This window comes from Eumetopias jubatus, unplaced genomic scaffold (assembly GCF_037043125.1).
Source record: "Eumetopias jubatus isolate StellerSeaLion01/CBP00866 unplaced genomic scaffold, mEumJub1_p1.0 scaffold_8, whole genome shotgun sequence".
Classification (NCBI taxonomy): Eukaryota; Metazoa; Chordata; class Mammalia; order Carnivora; family Otariidae; genus Eumetopias; species Eumetopias jubatus.
In genome coordinates this window covers 71491283-71518556 of record NW_028274814.1, presented here as the reverse complement: position 1 = coordinate 71518556, position 27274 = coordinate 71491283, and the positions used below count along the sequence as shown (strand labels likewise).

The window sequence follows — 27274 nt, the reverse complement described above, 5'->3', positions numbered from 1 at the left end:
GTATCTGTATTGTGTGTGAGTCAAGATACAAAGGGATGGTATCTTTGTTATGCTGAGGCCAAGATCTGCTGTTTTAGAGTTCTATACCCAGGGAAAACATCTCTTTTAGAATAAAAGTAAAATAAAGATATTTTCAGATAAACAAAAACCCAAAATATTTTGCCCAGAGCACACTGTTACTATAGGAAACTTTAAAAGATGTATTTCAAGGTCAGAAGGCAAACTCAGGTGTAAGATCTGAGATGCAAAAAGAAATGAAAAGAAAAAATAATTTAAACAAATATAATAAGTTATAGAGTTAAAATAAGGCCAAAAAATTTTAAAATGCTTATAAAGGTAACATATAAATCAGGAGGGACCTGGTTAGAGTTTAAGTGTTCTTGAGTCCCTGTATTCCTATTTAGGAGGAGGGTTAAAATATTGCTTAATTATAAAAATTGATGAATTAAGATTTCTAAGATAAGAACTAAAAGAACAGAAATAGCATATATTCTCATCCAGCAGAAGGGAAAACATGGAATGTGAAAACTAAATGATCAAGCCACATAAAAGATGAAAAGGAAACAGAAGAGAGAAAATAAATGAATTGCAATATAGTAGATAATGGGAGTAAGCCCAAATTTCCAAATAATTATAATAAATATGAATAGACTAAATGATATGGTTAAAAGACATAAAACGACAAAATAGAAACGCAAGCAAAGCACCACCACCACTAGGGCAAAAGGACAACAATCCAGCTATACAAAAATTGTACAAAAAACACTTGTAACAAGAGGTTATAAGAAACACATGTAAAAAATGACAGTTCAGAAAAGCTGAAAGTAAAAGTGGCAAAAGGTATGTCATGAAAGACTAAGAGAAAGCTGATGTAGCTATGTTAGCAATATAATAAAATATATCATAGAACAAAGATCATCAAAGAAGTAGAGTCACTACATAATTTTTTTAAGAAAAGTTAAATTGACCAGGAAGAAATAAATATTCTTTACTTGGATGCACCTCAAATTATGACTTCAAGTTGTAGAAAGCAAAAATGATAGAATTAGAATTTTGACAAATCTATCATTATAATGTTGACTGATAGATAAATTAGGCAATATAAGTTTAAGGATATAGAATATTTGAACAATATGATTACAAGCTTGATCTAATGTATAGCTATAGAAAAATATTTCCAATAAATGCAGAGTATATATATTATTTTCAAGTATGAATTCATCACTTATGAAAAGATTCTCCTTAACAGTAATAGCAAACACATTAAATTTAATTTGTGCTTGGCAGTGTTTTAAGCACTTTACAGCATATTTAATTCTCATAATTCTAAAGGTTTGGTATACAAATATCCCCATTTTGCCTATGAGAAAATTGAGACACAAATAGGTTAAGTGATTTTACTCAAGGGAACACAACTAGAAAAAAGAAAAACTGGATTAGAGAGTGTGCTCTTATCTACTATGGAACATTGTAGAAAAAAATAGCAATTGTTAGGAATAAAGCTAATGAAAAGATGTGTAGGCACTTTATGGATAAAATCATAAAATCTATTGGAAGATATTAAAGACCTAGAGAAAAACAGAGCTCATGTTCATGAATTGGCAGAATCAATACCACAAGGAGTTCATTCTTCCCAAATTGATGAACAAATTCAAAATCCCTATAATATCGTTATGGACTTGCACAGCTAATTAAAAAATTTATATGAATTGCAAAAGACAAAGCATAATGAAGACACTTGTGAAGAGTAAGTTCAGAGGATTATCCAGCCAGCTACCAGGACTTCAAATAAATGTGGACTTTCAACTAGTAGTACTAAGAAAACGTGTAATCCATATTGAAAAAAAAAATAAATTTGGGCCCCAAGCTCCAACCATAATAAAAAAGAATCTCTGTGTGCAGGGAGTGGGGGGATGGGTGAAATAGGTGATGGGGATGAAGGAGGGCACTTGTCATGATGAGCACTGGGTGATGTATGGAATTGTTGGATCACTATATTGTATACTGGAAACTAACATAACACTGTATGTTAACTAACTAGAATTAAAAACTTGAAAAGCCAAAAAAAATTAACTTCCCTCCTCTTCATATTTCTCCTCATCCATTTATCTTTTTAAGATTCCTTTATTCATTCATTCATGCCACATCAACAAAAAAAAATAACAAAAATATGAAAAAAAATGTCTGTATGAATCAAAGATTAAAGTGAAGAGCAAAATTATTTTTAAAAATTTAGAATACAAAATAAAAGCAGGAAGATTTTTTTAAACTAGATACAAGAAGCATAAACCATAAAGAAGCACATTAACATATTTTATGATATTAAAATTAGGAACTTTTTTTAGCATAAGATACCATGAAAAAGTGAAAAGACAAGTCACAAACTGAGAAATAATATTTATGACACAAATAAAGGATTGATTTCACAATTCATTATATGAAGAATTTTTAAAAAACTGATCAATAAAAAACCAGTATAGAAAGGAGCAAATACCAAAATGGCATTATACAGAAGAAAACTGAACAGGCCAATAAACGTATAAGATGCTCAACCTTATTAATAATCAGGAGAAAGTAGATATTATTTTAATTATTTAGGAGTAAGGAGATTTTAAACAACCACAATATGATACATGGAGAAAACTATCACAATATGATAACTGGAGAAAATTATGTCTGGAGAAAATCATAAGTCTAAAAATGCCAAGTGTTTTTGGGAATGTGGTGCCTAGAAGCACCTTCACACTGTTGGTAGGGGTTAAAATCGGCTCAGGCACTCACTACTTAGTGAATGTGCATATCTTATACCCAGGAATTCCCCTAGAAAGCTCTAATATGCACGAGTCTATACAAGAAAGAATATTCATAGCAACACTGTAATATTATAAAGCTGGAAACAACTGAAATGTCCACCAAGTGAGTATATAAACTATGTCATTTTCATAAATGTTAATCCTATAATAGTAGTGAATATTAGTGAATTACAGCTATACATAACAACTTGGATCAACTAGAAACGAGGCTCATAATTCTGAATAAAAATATATAGCTTTAAGAATACATTCAGTATGGCTGCAAAAATGTTTAAAGATGTAAAGTTAAAGAACAGGTTATTTAGAGCTACAAACTTACGTCACAAAATTATACAGATAAGCAAGATAATGATAAGCATAAAATTCAGGATAGTGCTTACTTCTGAGGGAGAGGGTAAAGAGACAGGATTAGTGTGCACAGGGTTGCAATGTCATGGTAACGTTCTTTTTCTACAGCTGGGTGTTGACTAGACAGGTGTTTATTGCATCTCTGTTTGGAGGCAAGTTCATGTTGTAGCATAGCATTATTGAGACTATTTTTAGATCTGCCATTACAGATTTATGTCATTATCCTAAAAATACAATAGAGAAAGTGAATATAGAAGATATATCTTAGCTCTTTATGACACCAAAAGCATAAAGATAGACAACCATTACTTCTCCTTGAGGTAACTCTTGCAACACAGCTTGGTGTCTATGCAGTGACCTGTGCAACCTGTGTGGGCCAGTCCGAACTGGAGAGAGGGAAAGAGAGTGGGCATCAAGAACATTAGGTCCAGCAGAGGATATGATCATCACAGTTGAAGCCAGAAGGAAAGAAAATGTCAGATTTTATTGGGTAGCAACAAGACAGTTTGAGAGCACACAGAAGACCCACCCTGAGGATTCTCAGAAGCTTCTGGGAGGATTTTGAGAGGTGTCTGGAAGAACCCAAACAACTGGGGGAGAGAGTACAGCCAAAAAAAAAAAAATACTGTTTTTTTACTGTCCGTGTTTCATCTAAACATAGGCATTCTCTAAGGAAACTGGTAACTATTATCTGTGCACTTAAAGTGAATAATAGATGTTAATTTACTGAGGGCAGAGATTGTATATTTATTTTATATTCATTTCTTTTATATTATCCCATATGATGTAAAAAATAAACATTCCATGAATGAATGCAAAAACCCAATACCACTCCTATAAAACACTGTTAAGTGTGTCTGATACTAGACATTAGGGATACGGTTTTTACAAACAAATGAAGGCACATGGGCACATCTTACTGTAGCACTAAAGTGCTATTCTGTTAGTCTTTTAATACTACTAGGCATATCCAAATTTACCTCAATATCTAATCTAGGACAAGTAAGTATGTGGGAAAGGGCCTATGCAAGCATGTGTGTCCATGAATTTATTAAGGGGGACAAGAAACATGTGTAATATATAGAGACAGTAATTTAGGTACACATGGAAATTCAGAAATACACAAACACAGTCCTCTGGAGCATACACCAGCCCTAGGGCACTGTCCTTTCAGTGGCAATGCCACTGGTATCTAGCACCCCAGGCAGACACTCCCTCTGTATGTTCTTGGCTAAAATGCAGAAATTCTGCAAATTACTTCTATAATGGGCAATAGAGAGGAAACACTGGATGTAATTCAACATAAGGAAAGCCAATTTGAGTACTATAAAATGTTTTCTAATGACGGAGTCTATTAGGTCTTGGAATAATCTCAGCAGGAGAATGTGAAGACTGTATGATAGGAAGGACTTAAAAAAACTCAATGAAAAATTGAATTTCAACTGTCAATTGGGCAAATATCTGCAACAGAGGAAAGGCAAAATCTTTAAAACACTGCCAGGGTTATAACAATTGTTGAAAACTTGTGTGACAGGGAACACCTTGCAATTCACTGCCGTGTGCTGGAAGGTAAAGATCACTGTAGTTTCAAAGAATCAATTTGTTGCTTTCTAGAGAAAAAAAGATCAGTTTAAGCTTCAAAATACAGTTTCCTAAAGTAAATAACGTGAGGCAGCATGGTCTGGTGATGCGAAGTAGGGGATGCCTGCCATAATTAGAGTTTTCCTAGCTGCTGCAAGCATCTTATTTAAAGAAAATGTCCATGTTAAGAAATTTTGAGTTTCCACCATGAATGGAAGTTTTGTTAATGAGCATACCATGGGTAGACCAAAGTCCTGCTGTTTCTCTATTCAGATATCGTTTCTTTCCTTCTTAGATTTTGCAAGCAATGTGTCATGTACATAGAGAACCACAATCCCATCAGTAAAGAGAAAAGAAAGAAAAAGTTTATTGTACAGAACTGTGCTGTGGACTTCTCATCAGCGCGGGGGTGATCCTCTGAGACTCTCATTTCTTTCCTTCACAAAAGCAGATGAGGTTTAAGTGCCTTCCTGGGTATTTAATTTAAAAACACCAGCCACTCTATTGTTCAGACTAAGTCCTTTTAATCAACAAATGGCTCCTTATTCCTTAGATACCTTCCATGCATAAGGTAATGAGAATTTTAGGATTTTAGAAGTACACTGCTCAGTCATCCCTTGGGCTTTTCTATTTCACAGAATTTACTACCTATTTTGCTAAATGCCTACAGAGAATTGGTCAAATTCACGCTTTCCCTTTTAAAGCTATTGAAACTCTTCAGTTGTGAAACAGCCTAATGAAAGTAGCCTCTTTTTCCTCCTCCCACATTTGCAGACCACCCTGGAAGGAATAGCTCACATAGGTAGGCATAGCCTCAACATGTTTGGGGGCTATTTGGGTGGAAAGAGAAAAGTCTCGGAGCGAGACAGACCAGTCTAGAGGTAAAAAGGCTGGCTGCGCTGGCTGCTGAGCCCTCACAAATAAGGCAGCCATCCCTGCTGCTGCCTCACTTATCAATTTTGACAGGTGACCGTCTTGACTCCCTGGGACATTTATTAAAGAGGACAGATCGTGCCGGATGTCAAGTTTGCCAGAATGACTCTGGTTAGAGGCTGGCTATAAAGAAAATAGGGCTCCTAACCACTTGTCATGCAGGGGAAAGACAATGGTCCACCTATGTAAGTTTTGCTTATTTAAAAAAGCCAACTATTTATTTAGTGGATTCTATACTCTACCATTGCCACCACCTAAGTTCCAATCTTTTTCATTTCATACCTGGTCCATAGAAATTGACCTCTAATTTGTGTCTCTTCTTTGGGTTTCATTCCTCCAAATTAGTCCTACACACGCCTACAAAACTGGGTCTATTTGGAACACCAATCTGACTCCATCGATCCTCTCTAACATGAATTGTCTTCCATGGCCTGTAGTATAAAGTCCAAGTTGTTCATTACACTATAAGAGGTGTTTCCAGGCACCTGGGTGGGTCGGTTGGTTAGGTGTCTGACGTTGGCTCAGGTCATGATCTCGGGGTCGGGGATCAAGCCCTGCATTGGGCTCTGCACTCAGAGGGGAGCCTGCTTCTCCCTCTCCCTCTGCCCCTCCCATGGCTTGTGCTCTCTCTCTCTCCCTCTGTCTCTCTCTCAAATAAATAAAAAAATAAAATCTTTTTTTAAAAAAAAGGTGTTTCCTTATCTGGCCCTGCCTACTTGTCTAGCCTTATCCTGTATCTTTCTTTACTTCTCAAAACAACTCTCCAGTTGGACTGAACTATTTGCGGTTCCTTGAACCGGCTGTGCTTGTTGATGCCTTCGTGTGTTCGTTCTTGCTCTCCCCTTAAATGTCTGCTTGTTCAAAATTCTTCTCAGGTGCCATTTCCTCTCTGACCACTTCTCAAAGAGTCACTGGCTTCTCTGTACCACTTCTGCATATCATAGTGCGTGTCTCACAGTAGTGTAATTATATATGACTTTCTGTTTCCACATCTGACTGTGAACTCCTTGACGGAAGTCAGTATCTTATTTATTTTTGGCTCTCCAGTGCTCACACAGAATCTGAAATATCATATTGCTCAAAAGTATTTCTGAACTTAACTGGGTCAGTCAGATGAAAGGAAAACATCTTCATTTCACAGTAGAAGTAGAAGTCATTTCAAAATCTTTGCTCTAAAAGCAAAACTGAATGGAATATGAAAAATGAAATGTAAAAATGTAAAAATCCTGCATGTTTAATCATATATTAAGGAGTACCATGATCGGTATTTGCATGCAGAAGGATTGAGAATTTAGAGTGAATTTTATTTTTTTCTTAGCTTTTTTCCAGCTTTATTATCAATCTTTATTATCAATCTCAATAAAGCTGGAAAAAAGCTTACACTTACATATTGTATGTTGATAACATGTATAATAACATACAACATGTACACTTAAAGTGTACATACAATGTGATGATTTGTGTATATTGTGAAATGATTACCACAAAAAGGTTTCTTAACACCTCTGTTCCCTCGCATAATTACCTTCTTTTTTTTTTTTTGGTAGGGAGAACATTTAAGATCTACTGTTTTAGCAATTTTCAAGTATGTAATACAGTACTGTTAATTATCATCACCGTTAGACCCCCAGAATTTATTCATCTTATGGCTGGAAATTTGTACCCTTTGACCAACATCTTCTCATCTCCTTCAACCCTCAGTCCCTAGCAGCCGCCATCCTACTCTCTATTTCTTTGAGTTTGGCTCTTTTAGAATCCACATACAAGTGAGCACACACAGTTATTTGTCTTTGACTTATTTCACTGAGCACTAGGTATTTCCCTCTTTTTTTATGACTGAAAATTATTCCATCATATGCATATACCACATTTCCTTTATCCATTTATCTAATGATGGACACTTAGATTGTTTCTAAGATAATCTCTTTGAGACAGTTATTTCATTTCCTTTGGATATATATCCAGAAGTGGGACTGCTGGATCATAGGATAGTTCTAGTTTTAACTTCTTGAGGAACCTCTATATTGTTTTCCATAGTGGCTGCACCAATGTATACTCTCACCCACAGTTTTTAGGGTACAATTTTAAATCATTGAGTACAACATGCACGAAGTTGTAAAATTAAGGTCTGAAATGAGTTTCTGATGTAAGGTATAGATGAAACTTAAGTTACGATACACTTTTTACTCCACTAGTAAATATTGGCAAACATTTCCTTAACTTGCAGTAATTTATGTTTAATAAGAACATCTAATATTGTTCCAGGCCTTTCCTTAATCCTTCCCATTCCAACAATTATCAAGTCTTCAAACTTGCCTCTGAGATATGTGCTTCTGATCTATCCCTGTCTTCCATTTTCTACTGCTACTACTATTAGTGTTGCCCTTATTCTAGTCTAAAACAAAACTAAGACTTAGTTCATCTTACTTTTTAAAAACAATAACAAAAAAGTCACTCAACAGACAAATACTGAACACATAATTAACATGAGAGACATGCAAAGTTGGAAGAAAGGAGACAAAAGTCGAAAGAGAAACTAGTATACGTAGAAGCTAACATAGACTAATCATTCCCTCTCCTGTTCCCAAACCCAGGAATGTATAAGAAAAGTATCCATTAAAAAAAAAATCATGTTTTAAAATAAGAAAAAGAACACTTAGTGGATTGGAAGCTGTGAGAAATCTCTGGAGCAGAAGAGATCACATTAAAGCCTGAAGCTCAAACAAAGAATGAGAACCAAGGAGTTGATTCTAAAGCAACTTGGAACCAGCAAGATTCTGAGCTTGGAGTCTCTGGATACACAAGAGGGTGTTGGTGTCATGCACACGGATGATTCCCCTAGTCCCATTCTCCCCACTAGTTCAGAACACTAATAGCCACAGGTCAGCCTGCTTACCCCTTCTCAGAGCCCTTAGAGATAAGGTTGCAGTAGTCCCAAACTTAGAGATGGGAAACTGAATTAGGTCTGGGGAGAGCTGTCATAGGATTAGAAATTAGAAAGTAAGGCAGGGTGGTATTCTGGAGGCAAAGGAAGAAGAGCATTTCAAAAAGATGCAGATGGCCAATAGCATCAAATGTGGCTGAAAGTTAAGGAAGTAGAAGGTATAGCTAGGTTTGGTCATTCCACTGGTAATTGTCATCCTCAAATTATACATTAATTGGTTGAGAAATTAATGAGATTTTTTAAAAGTGGCAGATGAACTATTTATTTAAGATGTTCAGGAAAAGGAGAAGATAGAAGTCAGAGATCAAAACAGGCTTCATTTGAGTTTTTTTTTTTTTTTTTTTTTTTTATAAAGGACACTTGAGTATATTTGGGTCCACTGGGGCACTCAGAGTTTTATTCCTCGTATGTAGCTCACAATTCACCTTTCAAGTGCTCGCCTAGACCCTATCATCCATAAGACATGTCGTTTCTCTTCTGAAGGTTCATTTTCTCCTGTCTCCTTAAATATTCTCCACCCATGGTGAGGAAATTGACACAATGGTTAAATGGTAGAATATCTATCTATTTATATCTATAGCTAATCTCCATCCCAACTGTTGTACTACATGTTTTCATATATTATGTCACTTAATATTAAATACTTATTATGGGGCCACCTGTCTGGCTCAGTTAGTAGAGCATGTGACTCTTGATCTCAGGGTCATGAGTTCAAGCCCCATGCTGGGCGTAGAGCTTACTTAAAACAACAACAACAACAACAACATTTTATTAATGTTACCTTCTTTGCACAGGTGAGGAACCTGAGGCTCAGAGAGATCACACAGGTATTGTGCAGTGGAGTCTGACTTGAGCCCACTTCAGGCTGATTCCAAATATACCTAAATATAATTTTCCTCCCAGCAGAGTGATACAACCAGACCTTGATTTGTTGGGAATAAATTTTTTTGAGGGGTTTTCTTGCAAATTAATGGTAGGTTATTTATAGGGGGCAATAAATGAGGTCTTAATGAAAGTAATTTATTTTATGTAGTTGGAATATAAGCAAAATAATTTGGGTACCAGAAAATGTTCTTTTTCAGGTGATTAATCTGATATCCAACAGGTATGGATCAGCCAGCATTATTATATTGCAGAAGCCTACACTTTGTTATATGACTACTATACAGTTATGCATGTGTTCAAGATCATTAAGAAAAATGACAGGAAATGACCCTATAAGTAATGTCTCTGTACCTGAGAAAAGCCCTTGAGAGAACGTATGGCTTTCTCTGTTTTTGACACACATAAGGAAAAGAACCAGAATCTGGAATGGCCAGCCTGGTTTTTGAAAAAGGGATATTAGTGCATTTTTTTCCTATGAGAGTCAGATAGTAGAACTAATTGAATATTCACATGTGCTGCCACCTCTATGAATTACTCAAGGTCTTTGAACTTGTTTACCCATCCAACAACAGATTTTATTGCATGAGATTTCATTACTAAAAATATTTAAGGTGGAAAAATTCTAAGTCATAGCATTTGGAAATTTAAACCTTCAAGTCAACACAGAAGAAAGTAAGTAATGGGAACTCTGGGTTATATGAAGGAGAGAAACCAAAGTTTGGAGTCCCTTTCACTTTCATTTTAGAGAAAGAGATTGTATTAATTTCTGTACATAGCAGACAGGAAGCCATTAAATCTTTCCTAACTAGAAACAGTTAGTGATATCTCCAGTCACGGAATCACAGTATTCCTTTAAATTTCCCAACTAAATTGCTCACATGTTCCTAAAGCACATTTAAAACTTTTGTTTAAAAGGATTCCCAACTGTCTTTATTTGGCAGCTATTCATGTATAAGTCAAAGGAAGGAAAAGTTCTTTAAAGATTATGAACTTCCTGGCTGCAAAAAGGCTCAACAGCTGTCCATGGATCCTTCGGTTACTCATAAACATCCTTCGAAAACACGCTATCCTTCCAATGGTTATTTAGGAGTTTTAGACCTCTCTCATAAGATAAATCACAGGTAATCACACTTTATAGCATATGTTAGTTTTAGTTTGTTTATAAAAGAAGGTGAAATATTATATACTCTTGACAATTATATACTCTAGGAAAGAACACACACTCAATTACATGCTGAGAGGGAATTTGAATAAGGAAATAAAATAATGAACATCTATTATTTTTATAGTCATAAAAAGTTTTTTTTCTTTTACAAAAAAGAAGAAATTCTTGTCTAGTATCTGCTACTAACTAGCTATGGTAGGTGAGTCTTTAACTTTCGGTTTCGGTTTTCTTTGTCAAGTAATCAGGTGTGCTTCTAGGTCTTCTTGTGGTTCAAATTCTACCATGTCAAAGTTCTCTTAATCTTAATTCTCTTCTGTCCAAATACCACTTAATTGTTCTTTATCTAAATGTGTTTATCTATTTTTATTTTAAAGTTTTGCCTCTAATATCTTTTATTATGACCTGAATACTAATATCCTTTTACATTTGAAAGGAGAGCTCTTATAATTTTCCTTTTTTAAAGTACACACTTTTTAAAAATAAGCTATTTATAGCAATCCCACTTTTGTTACTGCTTCCTATAGAAGCTTTCACTTCCTACTGGGTGGAATCTGTGACTTTAAAACCTGACCACAGGAAAGTGAAGGAGCAAATGGTTTCAATGTGTTTTACAGAACAAAGAAAAAAATTACATATTTAACTTCCAAGGCTTTGTTACTGAAAAACAAACAGAAATATGAAAAGTGAATATCTACAAGAGGGCAAGGACAATGAAATAAAAACACAGGTAAGAGTATTTGTAGGACTGATCAAATTTTAACTTTGGCTGGTGAATAATTTCTGCTGCAGAACTCCAACTCACAATTAGGCTTGGCTTCTGAAACAGTGGACTCTATAACTTGCATTAACCAAGTACAAACACATATTGCTTTAAATGTCCTGTCCTAAGAGATGAAATCTGGTCATTTAAAATCCAATTATACAGTTAAGTATTATATCTCAGTTCAATCAAAGTCATTACCAACTTTGTGCCAGTCATTTTTGCATTTTTTCAATCTGTTTCATTTATGATGACTATGGGTGTAGATATTTTTTGTTGTATTTAAAAATACTGCCGTCCAGTGCTTCATCTGTAAACATCATTATTATAATGGACATTTTTCTCCTGGTTTAAAACAAGCCAAAAATTTAATTGCTTCATTACCACATTCTAAACACCCTACTAGCCAATGAAGAGACAGCGTGAAAGGCTTTGTGACAATGTGTGTGTGTGTGTGTGTGTGTGTGTGTGTGTGTGAGATATGTTTAGGTATGCTTATTAGAACAGTAAATAATAAGCTCCAATTCTAACTAGAAAAAGCTATATTTTTCTTAATATTTCATTTGAGGAATGAAACAACAATATGAAAAAAGGAGAACATCTAAAGAACCGTAGCTCTAAACCTCCTTAGTCATGTAAGCCTCAGATTTGCTAGCCTGAAAGTATATTTAAAATTTAGTTATTGTTTCAATAAGTCCACTATGTGTTTGGTACTTGGAAGACAAAGATGCATAAGACAAGGTCCTCCACACTGAAGAAGCTCAAAGATTTATGGGGGAGCCCAAAGTGGGAACAAGCAATAATCATACAATAAGGCAAATGGAGGAGGTGCAGAGGCTAGAAACTGAGACCCAGGGCTTATTTATTTCTGTGAATAACTGTAATATCTTATGTTTGTCAAATATTTAACTAAGAAACATTTTTGTCTCTTTGTTCTTATTTTTACCTCCACCACAAAATCAATTCATCAATTCACAAAGGAAGACAGCAAGAAAGGAAGAAGGAATAAGAGAACTATAAAACAGTCAGAATACAATTAATAAAATGACATTACTAAATCCTTACCTATCCATAATTACTCTAAATGTAAATGGATTAAATTTTCCAAACAAAAAGCATAGAGTGGCTGGATAGATTAAAATACAAAAGACCCAACCAAATGCTGCCTACAAGAGACTCACTTCAGCTTTAAGGACACACGTAGGCACAGAGTAAAGGATGGAAAAAGATATTCTATGCAGGTGGAAACTAAAAGAGATCAGGGATAGCTATACTTATATCTCATAAAGTGAACTTTATGTCAAAATCTGTAACAATAGACAAAGAAGGTCATTATATAACAATAAAGCAGTCAATTCATCAACAGGATATGACAACTGTAAATTTAATATGTACTCAACATTAGAGCATAAATATATTAAGCAAATTCACATCTGAAGGGAGAAACAGACAACAATACAATAATAAGAGAGGACTTCAACACCCCACTTTTGACAATGGGTAGATCATTAATAAGAAACTAGTAAGGAAACACTGAAAATCAGTAAAGAAATATTGAAATTTTGAAAATCAGTAAAGAAACATTGGATTTCAAATGTACTTTAGGGCAAATGGACCTAACACACATACATAGAACATTTGATCCAACAGTAGCAGAATATACTTTCTTCTCAAACATACACAGATCGTTCCCCAGGATAGATTATACGTTAGTTTAAAAACAAGTTTAGCAAACTTAGAAGACTGACATCATATCAAGTATCTTCTTTTTTTTAAGATTTTATTTATTTGACAGAGAGAGAGAGTGAGAGAGCATGGGCAGGGGGAGGGACAAAGGGAGAGGGAGAAGCAGGCTCCCCACCAAGCAGGGAACCCAATGTGGGGCTCGATCCCAGGACCCTGGGATCATGACCCAAGCCGAAGGCAGACGCTTAACCAGCTGAGCCACCCAGATGCCCCTCAGGTATCTTTTCTGACCACAATTGTATGAAACTAAAAATTAATAACAGGAGGAAAGCTGGAAAATTCACACGTATGTGGAAATTTAAACAACACACTGCTGACTAACCAGTGGTCAAAGATGAACTCAAAAGGAAAATAAAAAAAGTATTGAAAAAAAAAAAGAAAATGAAGATACAACATGCCAAAACTTATGGGATGCAGCAAAAGGAGTCCTAAGAAGGAAGTTAGGGTGATGTATGCCTACATTAAGAAAAGAAAGAACTCAAATAAACAATCTAATTTTACACCTCAAGGAACTCGAAAAAGAAGAACAAACTAAGACCAAAGTTAGCTTTTTTCTTAGCAGAAATAAAGAGAGATCAGAAAAATAATAGAAATAATAGATGAAAGTAGGAGTTGATTTTTTAAAAAATTTTATTATGTTATGTTAATCACCATACATTACATCATTAGTTTTTGATGTAGTGATCCATGATTCATTGTTTGCGTATAACACCCAGTGCTCCATGCAGTACGTGCCCTCTTTAATACCTATCACCAGGCTAACCCATCCCCCCCACCCCCTCCCCTCTAGAACCCTCAGTTTGTTTCTGAGAGTCCCTAGTCTCTCATGGTTCATCTCCCCTCCTCCCTTTCATTTTTCCCTCCCTACTATCTTCTTCTTTTGTTTAACATAGAATGTATTATTTGTTTCAGAGGTGCAGATCTGTGATTCAACAGTCTTACACAATTCACAGTGCTCACCATAGCACATACCCTCCCCAATGTCTATCACCCAGCCACCCCATCCCTCCCACCCCTGACCACTCCAGCAACCTTCAGTTTGTTTCCTGACATTAAGAATCCCTCATATCAGTGAGATCATATGATACATGTCTTTCTCTGATTGACTTATTTCGCTCAGCATAATACCCTCCAGTTCCATCCATGTCATTGCAAATGGCAAGATTTCATTCCTTTTGATGGCTGCATAATATTCCTGTGTGTGTGTGTGTGTGTGTGTGTGTCACACACACACACATACACCACATCTTCTTTATCCATTCATCTGTCGATGGACATCTTGGCTGCTATAAACATTGGGGTGCACGTACCCCTCTGGATCACTACATTTGTATCTTTGGGGTAAATACCCAGTAGTGTAATTGCTGCATCATATGGTAATAGGAACTGATTTTTTAAGATAAGGAAAATTGATAAACCTTTAACTAGACTAAAAAAAAGATAGAAGACTCAGATAAATAAAATTGCATATGGAAGAGGAAACATAATTGAGAACACAGATATACAAAGGATCATGAGACTGCTATGAACCATTATACACCAACAAAATGGATAACCTAGAAGACACATGAATAATTTCCTAGAAACATATAACCTAACAAGTGTGTTAGTAGGAAGTGGAGAAAAGGAAACCCTAGTGCACTGTTGGTTGGGATGGCAACTGGCACAGCCACTATGAAAAACAGTATGGAGCTTCCTCAAGAAATTTAAGAAAAAGAACTACCATATAATCCAGCAATCCCAGTCTGGGTATATATATCCAAAGGAAATGAATACAAGATATTGAAGAGATATCAGTGCTCCCATGTTCATTGCAGTATTATTCACAATAGCCAAGACACAGAAACAACATAAGCATCCATTGATGGATGAATGGATAAAGAAAATCCATTCAGGTATATACCTGCAATGGAATATTATTCAGCCACAAAAAGAAGGAAATCCTAACAAGTGCAACAACATTTGTGGACCTTGAAGACATTATGCTAAGTGAAATAAACCAGATGAAGAAAGACAAATACTGTGTTCTCATTCATAGGTATAATCTAAAAAAAACTGAACAAAAAAACAGTAGAACCATGGTTGCCAGGGACTAGAGAGTGGGGAAAATGGGGAAATGTTGGTCAAAGGGTAAAAATTTCCAGCTATAAGATGAATAAGTTCTGAGAACCTCACATACAGCTTGATGACTTTCTTTCTTTCTTTCTTTCTTTCTTTCTTTCTTTCTTTCTTTCTTTCTTTCTTTCTTTCTTTTCTTTCTTTTCTTTCTTTCTTTCTTTCTTTCTCTTTCTTTCTTTCTTTCTTTTGTGGAAAACAGTGTATTTTATTTATTTTTCATTAACATATAATGTATTATTTGTTTCAGGGGTATACAGGTCTGTGATTCATCCATCTTACACAATTCACAACGCTCACCATAGCACATAACCTCCTCAATGTCCATCACCCAGCCACCCCATCCTTCCCCCCACCACCCAGCATAATGACTTTAATTAACAACACTGTATTATATGCTTGAAAGTTGCTAAGGGAGTAGATCTTAAATGTTCTCACCATACACACACACAAAAGGTAATTATGTGAGAGTTAGAGGTGTTAACTAATCTTATTGCCATTATAATTTCACAATATATACATATATTAAGTCATCATGTTGTACACCTTAAACTTATACAATGTTATATGTCAACTATATCTCAATAAAGCTAGAAAAAATAAAATGCAGATGAAGTTTCATGCATAACATAGTTCGCTCTAGTTTCCTATAGCTAAGAAACCCTGGGAAAAAAATGTAAGTACCCAACAAAAAGATGAAATTTTAGTTATAGGAAAAACAATGTACACAGATGAGTGAGACACACAAAGTGTTAACTGTGGTTACCTCAAATGGTACAACTGCAGATAATGGTACTTAAAATTTTTATTTTGGACTTCAAATACATGTATTGGATTTATCTTGGCTCATAACACACCAACCATATTGATCATGCAAGAGTCTCTTTTATTTATATTGTTTGATTATTTAATACATAATGAATACCAGTGAACTCACTGTATAATTATGCACCAGAGCATTACTGAGAGCTTAGGCCTGAAAAAGAAAGGGGAGAACTGTCATGCCAATATAAAACACATCCTCTTTAAAGATTCCAAAATTTTTTTTCAAAGACAATTATTTGGTGGAAAAAAAATCTAAACTGGAATTATTTTCTATATTTTTCTAATTAAAAAAATAAATACTGTATTTAAATAAAATAATCTCTAGTGCCTACAGCCTGCATCTGTCATTTCTACTTGGCAAATATTTATGGGTCAGCTTGTTCTAAACACTAAAGCTAAAGTCAGAGATAAGATGGAGAGGTGTGCTACTTTCTACCTATTGGTAAAGTATGGTACTAGACATAGACCAATGTGTGGTCTTATGAGTGTGTACGCTCTCTATAGAAACCTGTAAAATGGGGGTTGATAGGACTGAAATGTTAAAATTTTTGTAAAATTTTAAGGATCTGACTATCCATTTGTCTCATTTTGCTCAAGTGAGTTACATGGTAGAACCAGATGAGACAAATCATTCCAACTAATATTGGTATCCCCATGGACCTCACATGTGAGGATGCTATGACTCAGGAGGTAAGTGGTCCCTTTAAGAGACAGAGCTAGAACTGGGACCACATTCCTTGTTTGGGCTTGTTCAACTAGATTATATTGCCTCTGAAATCAACATTGGAATCCTTATCAGGAATTTGCTTTATAGAGAAAAGACAGCTCTCCTTTCTATGCCCCTATGAAAACCATTCTTTGAAAGCAGAATAGAAGATATTGGGGAATATGATTTGATAGGCAAATATTCACCTTAAACACAACCTCTAACACCTTTCAGTAATGCAAAGCAATCATCTGAATGTGTATCATGAGTATCTTTGAACAAAAACTGGATGTCAGGATTTTGATAAAATTCATATATGTAGTGGAAGGAGTCTTCATTTTATATCTAGATTTCTGGTAAAATAAATGTTCTCTTGGTTACATTGTTTAATAACCAACTCAGAAGGTTAAATTTGCTTTTCATTGTTTTCTTAGGAAATAAAGTTTAGTGTTGTCATAATCAGTGTGGTGAAAGATATGGGCTTCATATTTATTTTATGAAATTACATGAACAAATTAACAATAATACTAATCTCATTTCTTCCAGTAAGAAATCTAAAAGAATTATAACAACTTTAATGGCTATTTCCAACTTTATGACATTTTCTTTCTAGTCACTTCTTAAGGAGAACTTTTTCTTTTTTAAATAGAAAATCACAACTTAGGAAAATTCTTTAATTTCACAAACATGGGTTTTCAAATTAAGAAATTCTGAGTTACCTCTGCTTGGAATATTAGGATTATATAAAATTGATTACAAAGCCTCAGCCTCAACTAAGGTTCAAGTATTGAAACTAGGTCAACCATATAATGTAGTATGTAGCTAGGACATTTTTGAAGATGAAAGAAGGTGCTATTCATAATTAAACTGGAGCCTTAGCCATACATGGGGACAATTTAGGGCACACCAGGATGTATGGTTATCCTAACAGGGGCTGAATTCCAGTCACTCTTTACCTATGTAAATTAGCTGGTCTGTTTAGTAGGGTTCTCCAGCCTCTAAGTGTGAGGTAAACACGCATATCCTTGGGGTGCCTGGATGGCTTAGTCGGTTAAGCGTCTGCCTTCGCTCAGGTCATGATCCCTTGGGGTCCTGGGATTGAGCCCCACGTGGAGCCCCACACTGAGCCCCACATCGGGCTCCCTGCTCAGCAGGAACCTGCTTCTCCCTCTCCCTCTGCCTGCCACTCCCCCTGCTTGTGCTCTCTTTCTCTCTCTCTGTGTCAAATAAATAAATAATAAAATCTTTTTAAAAAACCATGCATATCCTTGCTAGAATGGCAACAACATAAAATCCCAATTTTCTTCTTTTACAATCTGGCACACGTGTATGCTTAAATTCATTTACTCTAATTACTAGACTGTTAATTGAAATATTAAGAGAACATCAAAGACTTTCACACTTTATTTCAAATTTCTATTTTCAATCGGCTCTCTTCTCCCTCCTCCCCACCCTTTCACCTTTTATATTTGTGTTCAGGACACTTACAAAATAACAGTAGCAGCAATGGTCAGTAATTTATTTACTCCTCAAGCAAATGCTGCTGAATGTCCACCATGTGCTAAGGGATGTGCTAGGTAGGCTCTCCTGGTGATATAAAGATAATTAGAAGTGGTCACATCTTTTAAAAAGACAAACAATTTAGAAGAAAAATATAAGTACATAAATAACTATAAGCCAAGGCATAATGCAAAAAAATATTTATAGAATGTGATATAGGAGTTCAGTGGTGGGACAGTGTGAGGAAGGCATTGAGGGGCAGAAATTCTCATAAGTAAAGGTGCAGAGGAAGGATTGTCCCAGCTTTCTCTGAGTATTGCTGTGCTGCAGAGTTTGACCACAAGATGCCTGAAAAAGTAGGGGGGTGACAGACGATGAAGGACCTTCAATGCCAGGCAGAGAATATTAGAGTTAATTCAAGGAGTAGAGTCATACAAGATGAAGAATGGGGGAGTGATCCAGTGAGAACTCCATTTGAGAAGGGCTGGTCTGGCAGCGAGTGGTGAATGGATGGGCTGCAGAGGCTAGAGACTGGCTCCAGGAGACCAAGAAAGAGCCTAGAGATAATCTCTTACACAAGGGAGGAGGCAGTGGTGATATGAAGGAGAGAGAGTCTAGAAATACAAGCCCCACTACATGACAACTTCTGGGGTGGCCTCCATGACTAAGATTTTAATTTGCTATAATTTGAGAAAATGGTGGTGTCATGAAAACATACTTCAATGGACCAACTCTGATAGAATACCATCTTATTTTAAATGTTCAAGTAATAAAAATATTTTCACACTTCATTTAGATCAGTTTTCAATTCAATAAATTTCCCACAAGAATGAAACTTATTAAGGTGATATTTTTAAATGGATGATTTTATTGCCCCAGTGGTAAGTGGTATAAAATTATTTCATATATTTCATTAATAATTCTAAAATGTGACTAATGAGTGGAATAAAAGGGACTGGTGAAATATAAAGCAACCAGTGAGTCAAAATAATTCTGAAAAAGCTACACTTTCACACTCTATGCACTATTTTTTCTTTTCCCAAATATCCACCACACATATGGATAATATTATCATCTCTTTATAAATTATATTTCATACCAAACATATTCTTTCCATCACTGGTTTTCAAACTCCTTGACACCTTTCCCAGAGACCATCAGAGTCAGGGCTGGCTACTTGGGGAGGCTCTCAGTTCTGTGTCCATTGTTGTGTTTCACAAATTTGCAGGATGATCCCTTGGTGAGGAAGTTATAAAGGAAGTACTGGGGTGGATTAGAAGTTATATCAAATTCATATCAAGTATGAGATTCTTATAAGATGATAATTAGCAGGGGTGAATTTGCATGGAGACCATTAAAATTCTATTTCATTACTTATCTCTCCTCATTTTCCTGCATTTTGGGCCTTTCTTTAGAAGTGTTGAACTGAAACAAACATGATGATTGGATCAGAACCGCTGACATAAAGAATAAATATCTCTATTTGCAACAGCAAAGATATGGAAACAACTTAAGTGTCTGTCAGTGGATGAATAGCTAAAGCAGACGTGGTTTATATATGTGGGGTGTGTGTGTGTGTGTGTGCGTGCGTGTGTGTGTGTGTGGCCATGAGAAAGAAGGAAATCCTGCCATTTGCTACAACAGAGATGGATCTTGAGAGCATTATGCTAAGTGAAATAAGTCGGAGAAAGATAAATTTGCACAGTATCATTATATGTGGAATCTAAAAAAAAGAAAAAAAAACAAGTCAAACTCACAGAAACAGAGTCAGAGTCAAAAGATGGTTACTAAAGACTGGGGGCGGAGGCGCGGCAAGTAGGGAGACATTGAAGAAAGGTACAAACTTAATAAAAAAGGAACAGATCTATGAGAAAAGGAGAGGATATCTGTTGTAAATACATGGTGGTCCCAAGTGCCTTTCCAATTCCCTTGAACAAAAAGGTACAAAGGACTGCATTGCTCAAAAGTTGGTCCATGCAGATAACAACGGGAATCCTCCTTCGTTCATTCATCAAACATGAGCACCCACTATGAAATGCGTGATGTGATGCAATGATAAACAGGCAGATAAGGTCTCTGCCCTCACAGCCTAGAAAGGAGCCACCAAGTTCTACACATGCACACTAGATTTTTCCGTAAGGTCATTTCACAAGTCATGACGCTGCTTGAAAAATATGACTGAAATCTAGTTAATGCTTATCTTCTTGTTATTTTTTTGAATGACCATCTCTTTGATTCATAATTCTCTTTTCTTTAACTATGTAAGAGAGATTACTTAGATTGTCACAACATTCTGCACCTATTCACAGGGATCCAGGTCTGGAAAACAAATTTTGCAAAATGACACTTCTCAGCATAGCACAAGGGTTTACTTATGCTTTGCATAAGAATCGCCAATTAATATGCTAAATGCTCTTTCCTAGTTATAGATAGGGGCCTAGGTTTGGTTTACAGTTGATATATACATAGAACTCTGACATACACTTGTCCTCCTCTCCTTTCTACCTTTAATACCTCTTCAAGCCAACTTCTAAATTCCTTCTCATTTTGATGACCATGTATTCAGAAAGGGAACTCAATGTGCACTTAATTCAGGCTGTTGGGTGTTCAGCCTGAACTCAGGGGGAGGAGTAGAAATGATTTTGAGTTGCATTTATGCTGATGAAAATCACCAGACTTCGAAATGTTTCTTAAATTATTTGTTTCTTAAATTAAATTATTCTTGGCTAACCTAATGTTTTATACTATCAAAATGTTGGACTTTAATATTAGTCCAATATTACTTCTCTGACTCTTCTCTATCACCACTGACTTTTGAGAATTAATGGTAAATGCTGCAGAAAATTCAGCATCTTCCTTGCACTCAGGCAGGGGCAAACATATCTTTATTAGGGGTTGGATGAAAGGGCTCTATATTTCTTGAAGCCTTTCCCTTTAAATTATTTCTGGTAGAGGCTGGATTTGAGATCTGCCTCTGACATGCTAAGGGCTATTTGTGATTTATTTCAACCTTTAGCTGGCTCTGGAAAAAAAAGTGCACAAAGTTGAAAATAAGAGAAGATGCTTAATCCTCAGTGGTATTTCAGCGGTATGGAGCACCCTGACTCTTACGATGGGTGCGTTATTTAAATTTTGATATTTTTATTCCTTCGCTTACAAATAAAATTAAAATCCTTTATCATTTTTAATTAGAGAACAAGTGCCATCATTTTTAAAAGAGAACACATTTAAAGCTGTGAGTCTTTTAATGCAGGCTGGTCCTCTGAGACTTTTCTGAAGCACTGTGAGGAAACGTTAAAGCCAGTCAAATAATTTTCCTAGGCAAAGTGGTGATAGGCCATGGTGAGCTATGGGTGTCATTAAAATTTCATAGAGGTCCCTAACACACCAGAGTCACCATAACATTGACGCGCTGACTACGAATGTCTCCAAAGAAGCATTTGCTGCCTATCATGGCTCTGAAGGGAGCTGTTACAGTCTATCAATGCAATAATCTGCATGTTAAAAAGTCCCTAAATATGTATTTACAAGATAGTCAGATCTGTTTTGGTCTATTGGGTCAATAATCCATGCACTCAAAGTCCCTAAATATGTATGCACAAGATAGACAGATCAGCTTTGGTTCACTGAGTCAATAGCAAGTAGGCCTTTACAAAGGGGCCTCTGCAGATGCAGTTGACATTTTAGCAAGTTCAGAAATGCGGTTCTGTGCACTTCCTGTGTTTTAAAGAGTGGATGCCAGAATCTGTGTTTCCCTTTGGCCTATGATATTTTGCTTTTAAAAAAGTCCAGAAGAAAAACCACCATAGCCCAAACCAAATTCCAGCTTGGAAGCAAATAATGGAAACATGGGCATTTAGGCAAAGCCCTGTGAGAAGGAGTGGATGCTGTCCTTCCAGACCATGCCTCAGCCCTTTCTGCCTCACCATTCCCGTGCATCCCCCTCTCTGCTCTCCTATGTCGCTGCAGCCTTTGCTTACTGCCCCCTCCCCCACCACCCCGCCCTGTCAGACTCATTCTGGCAGCCAGAGGGATCTTGCTAGGGTTTCAGCTCTTCTACAGCAACTTCCCATCCTCAGGGTAAAAGTAAAAGGTGCCTCAACATAAGCCCCTCCTCCCTTTGGCTTCTCCTCCTACCGCTTTAGTCCTTGTCCAGGCTGCTAGAGCACACTGGCCTCTGCTGGTCCTTACGCATGCCAGGCATGCTTCTGCTCCAGGTCCTTTGTGTCTTCCCTTCCCACATGGTTAGCTCTCTTACTTTCCTTAAGTTTCCTATGAGAGAGGCCTTCCCTGAGCCCCCTGTATAAGAGAGCAGGACCCCGTCCCAAGCCCATGCATTTCCGTTCTCCATTACCCATGCTGTTGCTCTCCGTTAGCACTTCCCATCCCTGAACGTATTGTGTCTTTCCTTATTTGTCTCCCCTACAGGTTAAGCTGCCCCTGCAGGGGCTTCATCAATCACCCACTTAGATAAGAGCCTGACCTATTTTAAGTACTCATTAAATATTGAAGGTAGAAATGAATGAGAGCAGATGGAAAGGGAATCTTCCTCTACTTCTCCGAATGCCTGCTGATGTGTGTTCGTGTTTAGGTTGAGGAGAAATGAGTATCTTTTTCTGAGATGAAGCCTTCTCATTGGCCATTGGGCCTGCTTCCTGTAATATTCTCTAAGTGGCATGGAAGCAGTTCCTCTGGAAGGGGCCCATCCATTACATCCTCAGAGCTTCTGGAGGAGCTGAGGTCATCTTTGCTGGTCACAGAAGCCCTTGACCAGTGTGCGTCTAAGTTCAATAGTGCAGGAGTGGGACTGTCATTTCGAAATCTCCCCACTTAATGTGGTATCCACAATCAGCTCTGCTGACAGCCATGGACTAGATTTTACCATCTAATCTCACACAGCCATGAGGGATGGTGTGTGCCGCTCTGCCACATACCCGGAACAGACTGAGGAGTACTAGGTAGAGCCATTATTCTCTCCGAAACCTGGTAAATTATCCTTGGGATATTCCCCCATGTCTCCACCCCCCCTGTTTAACCATGTACGATGCTTTCACATGCATCCTTTCTTGCGATTGAAGCCTGTCACCGTAACTTCTTCCTTATTTAAATTTCACAAGAACATTCTTATTTCAATCACTCAGAAAGATGTCTTCGGCAAGAGAATCACAGCTGACAGCAAATTAATGACTATGATGCTGTGATTAGTTGAGATTACAGGCTACAGAGGATCTGTCTGAGCATTTACCACTGTCATCATACTGAGGCTGGCATCTATTAGGGATTTACATTGTTCAAAAAAGAGGATGTGGGTTAGCTACAGTAAGCCCTATAGAAAGGTAAGGAAATCTGTCTGCATTGCAATATTCAACGATATGCTAATTAATTAATATAATTTTTACTGTTAACCTGCTCGCCTAAGCAAGTCTTTCTTCCATGTCCTCCCTCCTAACACAGATTTATTTTAATAAAGCTTGAAGGCACAAACTAAGTAAAAAGCTGAAGTGATCTAGGTAATTCCAGTCCCTAAACCCAAAGTACTCATTAGCTGAAAGAAAAAACATCATTTAATCTTGAATTATTTGGGTAAGTGACTCAATTTTGTAATTTATTTTTCATGAGAAGACAAAACTTAACGGATATTTCAGTGGATACCAGTCACTGAATGGATTTATAAAATAAAACTTTTCAATCCATTTAATGGAGAAGGGATAAAAAATTCGTAGGAACAACAACACTGAAACCATTTACTCAGATGTTAGGTATCATTGCACAGCCTTCCAAATTCTGGGCAAAAATAAATAATGATTTCTGTAATCCCCAGCAATGACTTTTGCGGGGGGGAGATTTCAAATAAACGTCTATTTGCTTTAGGTGAGCTTCACTGAATCGGCCTTATTTGATTTCAGATCCTCCTAAGGGAAGAGATTTCAGAATTTCCTGGTTGTAAAATGGAAAAGAACATTTTGCTGAACTTGTATGACATCATCTAAAGCATTAAAAGGGCAGATAATCATGGGTTCTCTGTTTACCAAAGCTTCTTTACCTCCTGTTTACCAAAGCTTCTTTACCTCCTCAATCTACTTTATTTCCAAATGTCAGAGTGGTTTGAAACATTTCAAAGATTTATAGACTGCAACAGCCGAGGAAATATTAGGATAAATCCTTTAACTTTTGTGAAAGCTTTTAAATAATTAATCAATGGGATTTGGAATTGTTATATATCACAGTACAGATACTCTAACATATACTGTGTAAAGGCTAAACAACAAAGGGCATTAGGCCATTTCTTTTTTTTTTTTTTTAAGATTTTATTTATTTATTTGACAGAGAGAGACACAGTGAGAGAGGGAACACAAGCAGGAGGAGTGGGAGAGGGAGAAGCGAAGCAGGCTTCTCTTTCTAGAAAGTCAGTGAAACTACTTTTGATGGTATATACTTGAGTCACAAAGAGAACACTGAATAAGTGAAAGAAAATATAACTAAACTAAAATAACTTAGTTTATCAATTAAAACCAAAATACTATACGATGAATGAAAATAGTAAGCACAATCTTGGTTTTAAATATAATTTCTTTTTCAAACTCTACTTGGAAATTATTTTATATTACAGAAGGAAGAAAACCTGTGGCTGCCATAATGCTGTTTATAAAAATCAGCAAAAATGCGATCAAATTATTTTCAAGCTTATATTATAAAAATGTTTTCCAATGTATTTAAAATATTAGACACAAACAGCCCAAACAAACAATACTTAAAAGAACTTACCTTTGATATGTAATAGACAAAGTATTTCTCACAGTAATAAATTAATTTTTTCTTTTTATGCAAAACCCCTTGACCATAACTTCATGAAGAAATGTGAAGTGGTGTGAAAATGATCTTACCTCATATTCAAAGTCCTCTGCTCTGTCTGCATCAGCAGGCAAGCTGGAAAGATACTCATTGTCCTCATAAAATTCATGCTCCATCGGATGAAGAGAGTGGCAGCTATGGGGAATGTAGCAAGATGATAGAAATGGATCAAAAGGGTTGTTTTCAAGATTAAAACTGATTTTAGAATTTCACTTGTTTTCTCTGCTTTTCCATAAGACCTGCAATGATCCAGTCTTTGAGTGAACTAGAAGCTCAGAAAGAACAACTGCTTTTCTTTCTCCCCTCCATGAGGTCCGTCAGTTTGATTTTCTGTGAGAATACCAAGAGTAAGGACCCATGACCAGAACTGCATTCCAAAGAGTCTGATGTGAAATCTCTGACAGGCCATGGTGCTTGATACTCCCTGGCCTGCTTCCATTCCACCAAATGTGACTTGCTCCATACATGGGTGTGTGGCCTTTGAGACTGCAGTCTACCCAAAGATGGGGATTTTGTAACAGAGTACTTTCATAGTACTTTGAGTACTTTACATTTCATAATATACAGCCCCAAACTGTTTTTGAAATCTGTTTTCAAAAGCTCTTATTTTTCAGATTGTAAAATGTACTCACCTTGCCCTCATTCCTTAAGACCTCCTTCCTTGTTCTCCCTCATAACCCACATTTTCCCCCTCTTTGATAGAGGGCCGGTGCACAAATATTAATCAGCATTCACAGTGATACCTCACTGGAAATTTCTGTAAGTCATAGGGTTTCATAATCCTTTCCAAAAATTCAGAGAGGATTAAAGGAAATGAGGGGGACCTGGGGTTTGTACATGACTTTTACATGTCTCACTTGGGAAAAATGTTTTAAGTAATTTATAGAAGTGCTTTAAAATTACTATAAGCTATGATATGGATCCTATACATTAGACCATACGAAGGTCAAGTGCAGTTTAACAGCAAAGAGAATGAGGGCATCTCTATTTCTAGACGTCAGTGAAAAAGACTCAGTGCAATTAACCAAGTTAGTGGCAGGTGAGACCTCTAAGCTGTGCCAGTGTGGACATTACTGAGTAACTGGAGTTAGTAGTATAAATTAGTTTCCTTATCTCTAGTCCAAAGGCGTGTGCGAGAGACGCATCCTGGTGTCCTTACACAGTCAGTGTAAATATTCTACTAGTCCCTTCTCACTGCGGTCTATGGCTGTCATCTCCATATAGGGTTAATCGACCTGAACCCTAATAGCAAAGGTAGTACATGCAACATCTTGCTTGTTGGTCTAACACGTAAACTGTCCTTGCTTAAATTTGGACTGGCTCTGAAAACCCATTTGGGTTGGTAAACCATTAAGTTTACTGCTTTGGGCACTTAATGTGTTTCTCTTGTCTCTCAGTTGGTAAGAAGGGAGCCCTGCCATGAGGAACACCTATTCATTCAATAAACATTTATTGTCTACTAGATGCCAGGCCCTCTGCTGAGTGCTGTTAATCTATTGGTGCACCAAATCCAATCAATTCTTGCTCTATTTATTGGGTAGAGCAGTAAAGTGGGAATGTCAATATAATGTGATACTTCAGGGGAAATATTGAATCTGAGAGCAGATAGGGGGATGTCCCTACTGCTGCTCTAGGAAGTTTGCTAGAAGGGGTTACCTGTAAGCTAAGGTCTGCAGGACTTATGGAGAGCGACATAGGATACCTGTTAAGAGAGTGGGTAGTGGGGTTGGACCTCTTAGGCTCACAAGTCTGGCCCTGTCACTTCCTTGCAATGTGACTTTGGCCAAATAACTTAACATCTTCCCTCATCTGTGATGGTGCAGATGCACTCCCTCAAAAGATCATTGTGAGGACTAAATGAGTTAATAAATGTAAAACATTTGTAATATTACCTAAAACATGCCAAATTAGCTCATAAATGTTAGCTATTATTCCTTCAAGAGAGTGTTTATTGGAAGGCTACTCTGTGTCAGGCGGTATTGATAAATATTAAATATTTGTTTGCCTGTATATTCTTCATCTCCTCCTCTAGAAGGTAGGTGGTGACTTTATTTTTGTTCCCAGTTTTATGCCCAGCACCTACTTCCAGTGCCTGATAAAG

General features: G+C 36.6%; 1 protein-coding gene across 2 annotated transcripts in view; it reads right to left on the bottom strand.

Moving 5' to 3' along the window:
• PDZRN4 (PDZ domain containing ring finger 4) overlaps positions 1–27274 on the bottom strand; it is a 351409-nt gene that overhangs the window by 36094 nt on the left and 288041 nt on the right. For both annotated transcript variants that reach the window (XM_028123165.1, XM_028123166.2), the window contains one exon: positions 25206–25308. In XM_028123165.1, the coding sequence (XP_027978966.1) occupies positions 25206–25308 (103 nt within the window). The remainder of the gene's footprint in view (positions 1–25205; positions 25309–27274) is intronic.